This window comes from Somniosus microcephalus, chromosome 7, assembly GCF_052327205.1.
Source record: "Somniosus microcephalus isolate GS21.2 chromosome 7, FLI_Smic_1.0, whole genome shotgun sequence".
Classification (NCBI taxonomy): Eukaryota; Metazoa; Chordata; class Chondrichthyes; order Squaliformes; family Somniosidae; genus Somniosus; species Somniosus microcephalus.
Window position 1 is genome coordinate 96,717,503 of NC_140993.1, and position 10,070 is coordinate 96,727,572.

Consider the following 10,070-nt stretch of genomic DNA (forward strand, 5'->3'; position numbering starts at 1 on the left):
GACATAACTGCCAAACTGGGCTTGCGGCAGGTGGTGAGAGAACCAACACGAGGGGAAAACCAACTTGACCTCGTCCTCACCAATCTACCTGTGCAGGTGCATCTGTCCATGACGGTATTGGTAGGAGTGACCACTGCGCCGTCCTTGTGGAGATGACATCCCATCTTCACACTGAGGACACCCTCCATCGTGTTGTGTGGTACCACCACCGTACTAAATGGGATAGATTCAGAACAGATCTAGCAGCTCAAAACTGAGCATCCATGAGGCGCTGTGGGCCATCAGCAGCAGCAGAATTGTATTCCACCACAATTTGAAACCTCATGGCCCAGCATATCCCTCACTCTACCATTACCATTAAGCCAGGGGACCAACCCTAGTTCAATGAGGAGTGTAGAAGAGCATGCCAGGAGCAGCACCAGGGATACCTAAAAATGATGTGCTAACCTGGTGAAGCTACAACACAGGACTATATGCATGCTGAAAAGCAGAAGCAGCATGCTATAGACAGAACTAAGCGATCCCACAACCAAAGGATCAGATCAAAGCTCTGCAGTTCTGTCACATCCAGTCGTGATTCTTGTGATTGGTGGTGGACAATTAAGTAACTAACGGGAGGAGGTGGCTGCATGAACATCCCCATCCTCAATGATGGAGGAGCCCATCACGTGAGTGCAAAAGACAAAGCTGAAGCATTCGCAACCAACTTCAGCCAAAAGTGCCAAGTGAATGATTAATCTCGGCCTCCTCCTGAGGTCCCCACCATCACAGAAGCCAGTCTTCAGCTAATTTGATTCACTCCACATGATATCAAGAAATGGCTGAGCGCACTGGATACAGTAAAGGCTTTGGGCCCCGACAACATACGGGCTGTAGTGCTGAAGACTTGTGCTCCAGAACTAGCTGCCCTACTAGCCAATTGTTCCAGTACAGCTGCAACACTGGCATTTACCTGACAAAGTGGAAAATTGCCCAGCTGTGTCTTGTCCACAAAAAGCAGGCCAAATCCAACCCAGCCAATTACCACCCCATCAGCCTTCTCTCAATTATCAGCAAAGTGACGGAAGGAATCGTCGACAGTGATATCAAGTGGCACTTACTCACCAATAACCTGCTTGATTTTAGAGTCACATTATTGTACAAGCAGTTTAATTCATACTCACATCACAGTTATGGTTGTCTAACCATTTAGGCAATGTGAGGGCTTTGAACTACATAATGTGGCGGGTGATAATAGTTGGAATAACCAAATCTGTTAGTATTTTCATTGCAAGTGAAGAGCATGCAATTTGATTAATGATGTGACTGTTTCTTTTTACTTTCTAATAACTTAGTCCTGGAAATCAAAGTTGTAGTTATCTTAATAACGTAATTACGAGTCTCCCAAGCAGTTGTAGTGGAGTGCCATTTATTCAGTCCTGACTCTGTGTCTCCTAGTACAGTACCTCAAGCATGGCCAAGATGGCGTCGGATCCCGCCCCCGGATATAACGTCAGCCGTCAACCAGCTGTCAATCAAAACCCGCTGTCTTTACGACAGCTACAGTTACCCGTACATCTTCCCCTTCAATGAAGACATAACACAGTAACAACATAACACATAGAACATTTGTTAACATCATATAGAAACAGTCAGTGTAACTACACCATTGAACTAATTGCAGGTAGGTATAAACCTTACCCACACCCAGGAGTCCATTAACTGTTTAGAGTCTTATCAATCCCTGTCTACAGGTCAAGTTTAACTACAGGCTTTCTGGTGTGCTGTGACCTGCGTGGCTGAACGGGTGTTTGCTGAACCACCCCAGTTGTATCCCTTAAGTTCATGTCTGTACCACACAGGTCCCTTGTCACATTATCACTACTGTGTCCTTCGTCACTTTGTGGCATTTCCCTCATCTTGTCTCTTTGTGGCATTTCCCTCATCTCGTCATCCTCTCCGTCCTCCTGAAGCTGAAAGGTCTCTGTGGTTTTCAGTAGGTGCCTCCTGTTTCTGCTAAACACATTGCCGTTCTCTGTCATGACACTGTATGACCTGGGGGCGACCTGTTGTAGAACGGTGGCTCTTTTAGGCCATGACTCAGGCCCTTCAATGCGAACTATATCTTTCTCCTGTAGAGGTACTAGTGTAGTGGCTGTGCGGTCATGAAGTGTTTTTTGTTTCTGTTGTAGTTTCCAAGCCTTGTCTGCCCACACCTCATCTCTGTGGTCAGGTGTGACATAACTGGGAAGTCGTGTACGGATTTTCCGACCCAGTAAGAGCTCAGCTGGAGACTTGCCACTTGCTAGTGGGCCCACCCTGTACAACATCAGGGCCAGATATGGGTCAGTGTTGCTGTGTGCTGCTTTCTTTAATAGTCTTTTCACAATCTGTACCCCCTTCTCCGCTTTTCCATTAGCCTGAGGATAGAGCGGACTGGAGGTTACATGATTAAACTCATACTCTGAAGCAAATGACTGAAACTCATGACTGGCATAGGGAGGGCCATTATCAGAGACCAGGGTTAGAGGGATGCCCTGCCTGGCAAAGATTGACTTCAGGTGAGTTATCATAGCTCTTGATGTGGTACTGGACAAGAGAGCCATCTCCGGATAATTGGAATAATAATCAATAACTAACAAATAGTCTTTTCCTTCATAGTGAAATATATCAGTTCCGACCTTTTCCCAAGGTTGTGATGGGAGCTTTGTGGTAATGAGGGGCTCTTTTGTTTGCTTGTAGTGATACTCCTGACATGTAGCACACTCGCTGATCAACTGGTCAATATCAGAGTTCATGTTTGGCCAGTAGAGTGCCTCACGTGCTCTCCTTTTTGACTTTTCTGCACCCAGGTGCCCTTCATGTATCCTGTTGAGCATTTCTCGTCGCATAGAGGTGGGCACTACTATCCTGTCACACTTAAGCAGTAGTCCATTGACCACAGAGAGCTCAGACTGAATGTGATAATATTGTTTACATAACCCTTTCTTCCAGCCCTCTTGAAGATTTCTCATTACTTTACTCAGGACTGGGTCCTTTGATGTCTCTGTGACTATCACTGATAGTTGTTCCTGTGTGGCGGGCAATGCTGCATAGACCATATCCACATGAAGAGCCACATCCTCTTCTGATTCACTGTTTTGTGTGGCGTAAGGCGCAGCCCTGGATAGTGTGTCTGCAATGAACATTTGTCTCCCTGGCACATATGTTAGCTCAAAATCGTAACGTTGAAGTCTCATCATTAGGCGTTGTATCCGTGGTGACATGTCACACAGATTATTCTTTGCGATCCCTAGCAGTGGCTTATGGTCCGTTTCTAGGATAACCTTGGGAAGACCATAGATGTAGGTATGAAATTTTTCACACCCAAATGCCAAGCCAAGGCACTCCTTCTCGATTTGCGCGTACCAGCACTCTGTAGCCGTCATGGAGCGTGACGCATACGCCACTGGTCGCCATTCTCCTTCATCTTCCTGTAGAAGGACAGCCCCATATCCATTCTTAGAGGCATCTGTGGACACTTTTGTCCTCTTTTTAGGGCAGAAGAACTTCAGTAGGGGTTCACTTGCTAGAATGTGTAGCAGCCCCTTCCATTCTCTCTCATGTTCATGTCCCCATTGGAACTCTGTCTCTTGGTGCAGCAGTTTTCTCAGATGAACAGTTTTCACTGCTAGATTTGGAATGAATTTTCCTAGGTAGTTAACCATGCCAAGGGCCCACTGAACCCCTTTCTTGTCCTTTGGTTTCTCCATGTCATGTACAGCCTTTACCTTTGACTTGTCTGGCTGAATCCCCTCTGTAGAGATCTTGTCCCCGAGGAATGTGATTTCATTGACACTGAACTGACATTTGTCTTTATTTAGTTTGAGTCCATACTGCTGTATTCTCTGAAGTGTTTTCTCCAGTCTGGTGTCGTGCTCTCCCTGAGTGGAGCCCCATACTACCAGATCATCCACGTACACCCACACTCCCTCCAGGCCCTCGATGATTTGCTCCATTGCTCTGTGAAAGATTTCTGGGGCGGAGCTAATACCAAAGGGCAGATGCTGGTAGGAGTATCAACCAAACGGGGTGTTAAAAGTGCACAGCTTAGCACTTTCTTCATCAAGTTTCAACTGCCAGAAACCATGCGAGGCGTCCATCTTGGAGAAGACTTTCGCTTCTGTCATTTCGCTGACTAGTTCCTCTCTCTTTGGAATTTGGTAGTGCTCTCTTTTGATATTGGCGTTAAGGTCCTTGGGATCCATGCAGACACGCAATTTATCAGTTTTCTTTGAATTGACGCAGACCATGGAATTTACCCAGTCAGTCGGTTCCTCAATCTTCTTTATGACAGCTAGTCCCTCCATGCGGTCTAGCTCATTCCTCAGTTTTTCACGGAGAGCCACTGGAGCTCTCCTGTGTGCGTGAATCACAGGTTGTGCATCCTCTCTCAGTTTGATGGAGTATGTAAAGGGCAGTGCTCCGAAACCCTGAAATACATCTGCATATTTGTGTGCTATAGTCTCATGAGTCAGATTTGTACTATCTTGGGGGGCACTCTGCACACAGTTCAGTTCATTGATAGTATAGACTCATTTTACCAAGCCCAAATCCACACAGGCCTTATCCCCCAACAGTGACTCATGTCCTTCAGGCACTATAACAAAGGTCAAAGGGTGAATGTTATTTTTTACCTTAACATTCAGCCTACACGTTCCTTTTGTTTCAATGCTTTGTCCATTGTATGCCTTCAAAGACACTGTCTTGTTCAGTATTTTAGGTCGCACTTTGAAATTCCGTGCATCACTCCAACTTATGAGGTTTGCCTTAGCACCTGTATCTAGCTTAAAGGGAACAATGGTGCCATTTACCAGCAAGGGAGCTATCCAAACTTCAGTCTTTGGTCCTACAGAGTGCACTTCATTAGCATTTTTTCCTTGTTTTGACTCATTTTGCAACATTCCAACAAACAAAGTCTCTGCTCCTGTCTCTTCAGTCTCAATAGCATGCACTGTATTTTTACCTTCAGTTTTCTCTTCCCAAAAACACATCTTGGCAAAGTGATTCCTGCCTTTACATTTTGCACAGTTCTTCCCATAAGCAGGACACTGTCTGGCTACGTGTTTATTACTGCACCGTCTGCATTCGTAAGGCATCATCGTCTTGAACTCCATGGGCCCTCTTGTGTCCCTTTTGTGTACCACATCCACCGGCAGGTTTTTCAGCCCCAGGGCGCTCCCGCCCGCTGCTGTGCTGCTCCCTTCGAAAGTTTTCGTGTGCATGGCTGAGAGTTCACTAGCATGACATATTTTCACTGCTGCATCCAAATTTAGGTCATTGTCTCTAAACATTCTCTCCCTCACCTTCTTGTCGAGTATTCCAAAAACAACTTGATCGCGTATCATCGATTCCTTCAGGTCCCTAAAGTTGCATGTTTGTGCATTTATTTTCAAGTCCATCAAAAAAAATCAAAGGATTCTCCTTGCTTTTGCACGCGGGAGCGAAACACGAATCTCTCATACATTTCATTCTTTTTTGGAGTGCAGTATTCGTCGAACCGTTCTATCACCTTGTCCAGATCATTTTTATCATCTTTGGCTGCAAACGTAAATGTATTAAACAGCTCGATTGCCTGCGAGCCAGCCACTGTTAGCAACAAAGCTACTTTACGTGTTCCAGAGCTAGTCGAAGCGTCAATCGCTGTGAGGTAGAGAAGAAAGCGTTGCTTGAAGACATGCCAATTTTCATCCACATTTCCTTCTAGTTGCAGGCTAGCCAGAGGTTTTATTCCTTCCATTGTTGTAGTATGTCCTTATCGTGAGTTCTATAAATCCTGGTACCATGTAATGTTATCTTAATAACGTAATTACGAGTCTCCCAAGCAGTTGTAGTGGAGTGCCATTTATTCAGTCCTGACTCTGTGTCTCCTAGTACAGTACCTCAAGCATGGTCAAGATAGCGTCGGATCCCACCCCCAGATATAACATCAGCCGTCAACCAGCTGTCAATCAAACCCCGCTGTCTTTACGACAGCTACGGTTATCCGTACGAAAGTAAGGTACGGAAGAAAGTATTTGGAGCAAACAAGGAAGCAGTGAGTAAAAAATACAACAGCTTATGTCAATCATTGACCAATTTTGGAACAGTGATTCATCATTTTGTTGTTAAAGCCACTGGAACAGATAAGGAATACTAGCAAAGTTTATTTCTCTCTTTTCAGACACTCCAGTAAGTGCCGAAATTAAAAGAAATTCTAGTAATGTTTCTGAAAAGGAAAATATAGTCAATGCAGTGTGAAGATACAGAAATAAGTGGCCGAGTTCAGTGAGTCTATCATACTGGGACCTAGGAAAACCAAGAAAAAAAGTTTTTGAAGCAGTGGATTGCAACATCGTCTGCAGTTAAATTATAACCAGAATGAGGCAGATGTTTTATCTTATTTGGATCTTCTTAGTAACAATGGAACGATCAAAGAACTCTGCTATGACAATTCAACATTTAAATTCTGACAAGGAACTTAAGATTTTAGAAAAGGTAAAAGGTGGATTTATTGTTTCATCTACTTATGTGAAGAATGCTTTCAGAGAAGAAGAGCAGAATCCTGAGATTGGGACGATAGTTAATGTGACTCGTGGATCAGATCTGGTCACGTACAAGGTTTATATAAAACCTGGAAAACTAGGAGAGAGCAGCCTGGAAATCAAGCTCTGGAATTCCCTGGAGGGCAGCGATGTCCCAGTTGAGCATAAAAATGGTATCAAAGTCCAAGTGATTCCAAACATATCCACAGGAAATTTAGCTGAACCAGCACAACATTTCACTGCAACCCCTCTGATGTACTTGCTTATTCCATTGGTTTTATTGAACAAATGTGCTTTTGGGTGTAAAGTTGATTTGGAAACCTTAGTTAATATCTGGAACCAGCCCCATCCTGTTGTTATTGGTGCTGTAGTCCAGTTTGTACTAATGCCACTCTTTGGGTTTCTTTTAACAAGGCTGGTTCAGTTGACTGAAGCTTTGTCTCTGGGTTTTATCATGGCTTGCTCTTGTCCTGGTGGAGGTGGCGGCTATCTCTATGCTCTGTTATTGGATGGAAATGTAACATTAGCTATTACTATGACATTCACATCTACAGTGTTGGCAGTTTTTCTGATGCCAGTGTCTTTATCAATATTCAGTGTCATTTTGGATATATCAAGTGATCTACACATTCCATTCTTTACAATTGGGTCCACACTCCTTTCTATTGCAGTACCTATGTCGCTTGGAATATACTTCAAACATAAAATTCCTAAAGTAGCCAAAATCTTTGAAAGAATAATAAAGCCATTTAGTATAGTAATAATCACAGGTGGTTTTTATCTTGGTTTCAAAATGGGATCCACGTTCCTACAGAGCGCCGACCCAAAATTGTTTCCCATTGGATTGCTAGTCCCAGCATTTGGTCTCTTTACTGGGTACTTCTCTGCCAGCATATACAAACTCCCTCTTCCAGTTTGTAAGACCGTGGCGATAGAAAGTGGAGTACAGAACACATTAATAGCATTGGCAATGTTGCAGTTTTCTTTCTCCCAACCAAAGGCTGATTTAAGCTCCGCCGCTCCTTTTGTTGTAGCTCTGAGTGCTGCCTGTGAGATGATATTACTGTTAATATTTTACAACTGCAGAAAAAGACGTCAAGACCAATAAAGCACTGAGGACAGGAGTTTCCGCTAGGTTGTGCTGTTTTTTTCAGCGCAATATGTCCAAAATCAGCCATACCAGCGCAAAAGATCGAGGAATTTCAAGCGCAAATTATGTCCAGCACAAATCAAGTTTCCGCAATCTTTTGCGTTGGTTTAAAAAACATTGCGCTGGAAGCCGGCCCCACACACACCCCCAGATCGAATTAATCACCACTGTAAATTTCCGCTAATTGCACCCGTTTGCGTGCCTTCGAGGAGCCTCTTTAGCTTAAGCTTTTTTTTAGACACAGGGACACTAATAGGAACCTTTTAAAAGCTTTTACATACATTTAAAAATTTTTACTGAGAAGCTACCTACTGTACACTAATATAACTAGTAAATGTTTCTATATTTTTTTTAGTCATTTTCAGTTATTTAAAATCGGGTTACTCACAGGTGGTGAACTAGACACTCTGATTAAAAAAGCTTATCTGTTATGATAAACCCATTTTCAGCTGTATCAATAAAACTGCACCAGGTTCAATCTTAAACATATCAAGGAATATTCTTTAATGCAATTTAAAAAAAATTACATTCTAAAATGTTGCCTGATTGCGCTGTTTCATGGCAGATTTTACGTTTGGTGATATGCAAATGAGTTTGAGCAAAAAAAACACTTCTTCAAATGAGCACAATTTTGAGCGCAATTTGCGCCCGGATCGTTGAATCCAGACAAAGTAGAAACGCTTGGCTTGCATTTATAAGTTTTTCTTTCAAATGCCCTGTTCGTTATCGGTAGAATTTCAAACAGTCAAGTGTCACTAATTACGAAGTGTTAGTCTCAAATTCCCAAAGTATTTTTAGGGTTAAGTAATCAAACAACTCATGAGATTCAGAGGAATGTATTCAGCTACATATCTGTATAATAGGCACTAGTAGGATATAGAATATGTTAAGAGACAAGCTGCTGCTTCATCTAATGTTGATGGAATCTTGCAATCCTTAGGTTTGAATTTACATTGGAACGGTAATATTAAGATAAAGCTTTGCATGAAAAATTCTTCTAACTTGCCATGTGTGCTTCTATTACTAATCCAAACCTTATGACCCTTTGTTACCAATCCACTGATCCATGCACCACTAGATCTCCCTGCCCCTCTACTACAGTGTGAACTTTTACCATTTACAACAAAAACTTGCATTTATGTAGCACCTTTAACGTAATAAAATGTCCCAAGGTGCTTCACAGGAGCCATTATCAAACAAAATTTGACACCTAGCCACAAAAAGCGATATGGCGACAGGTGACCATAAACTTTGTCAAAGAGCTCGGTTTTAAGGAATGTCTTAAAGGAGGAGAGAGAGGCATAGAGGTTTAGGAGTGAATTCCAGGGCTTAGGGCCTAGGTAGCTGAAGGCACGGCTGCCAATGGTGGAATGAAGAAAATCGAGGATGTGCAGTAGGCCAGAATTGGAGGAGCATAGAGATCTTGGAGGGTTGTAGGACTGGAGGAGGTTACAGAGATAGGGGTCATGAGGGATTTGAAAACAAGGATGAGAATATTAAAATCGAGATATTGCCGGACCTGGAGCCAATGTAGGTCAGCAAGCACAGGGGTGATGGGTGAACGGGACTTGGTGCAAGTTAGGATACGGACAGCAGAGTTTTGGATGAGCTCATTTTATGGCGGGTGCAAGGTGGGAGGCTGGCCAGGAGAGCATTGGAATAGTCGAGTCTAGAGGCATAGATGAGTGTTTCAACAGCAGATGAGCTGAGATGGGCGACGTTACGGAGGTAGAAGTCTTGGTGATGGAGAGGATTTAGGGTATATTTCCATTCTAGATTCTTTTTCTCAAAATGTAGCACTTCACATTTATCTGCATTTAATTGCATTTGCCACGTATCTACCCACTCCCTAATGGTTAAAGTATCAAAATTAAGCAACTAGGTTTTTGGATGTGATTGTTTTTTGAATGCTTTATATATATCTAAACATGTCAGAAGTGGCTGCAACATGCATGTTTTATAACTTTGACGTGTGTGACATTTTTTAACATTAGATTTGTTGTGCATAACACTCGCCTGCTTATCTTCTATATATTTAAACATTTTGAGAGCCACCATCGCATTCCTGACATCACACTCTGTTCGGTTGTGATTCGTTGGTGCTCAACCATAAAAAGTGTGTAATAAAACAAAAAAACTTAGTTACTTCCATCTATTTATTCTGACCTTGAGATAACATAGAGAGGATTTTGAAATAACAAGAAGAGCCAAGCAGGAATGTCTGATGCTAGCAGCAGCTGCAGGTAGATCCTAGGATTGGGATTGGGATTGGGGTGGGGCGGGGGGGGGGGTGTTAGAGGAAGGTGAGGCTGAGCGGGATGGGAGCCCAGACCTGCAGTGAGCTGCATTTTTATGCGGCCCAGAGGAGCACTCCTGTT

The 10,070-nt window shown here is 43.2% G+C and overlaps 1 protein-coding gene across 1 annotated transcript; it reads left to right on the forward strand.

The window, feature by feature from the left end:
• The first annotated feature begins 6,374 nt into the window (after positions 1-6,374).
• Positions 6,375-9,852, forward strand: LOC147114807 (sodium/bile acid cotransporter 5-like). The gene has a single exon (XM_085992110.1). The coding sequence runs from the start codon at positions 6,379-6,381 to the stop codon at positions 7,648-7,650; it is 1,272 nt and encodes a 423-aa protein (XP_085848236.1). The 5' UTR covers positions 6,375-6,378; the 3' UTR covers positions 7,651-9,852.
• Positions 9,853-10,070: the final 218 nt, after the last annotated feature.

Bases quoted from the DNA above. Each gene is read 5' to 3' on its own strand.
- LOC147114807 (XM_085992110.1), top strand. From the start codon at position 6,379: ATGAGGCAGATGTTTTATCTTATTTGGATCTTCTTAGTAACAATGGAA.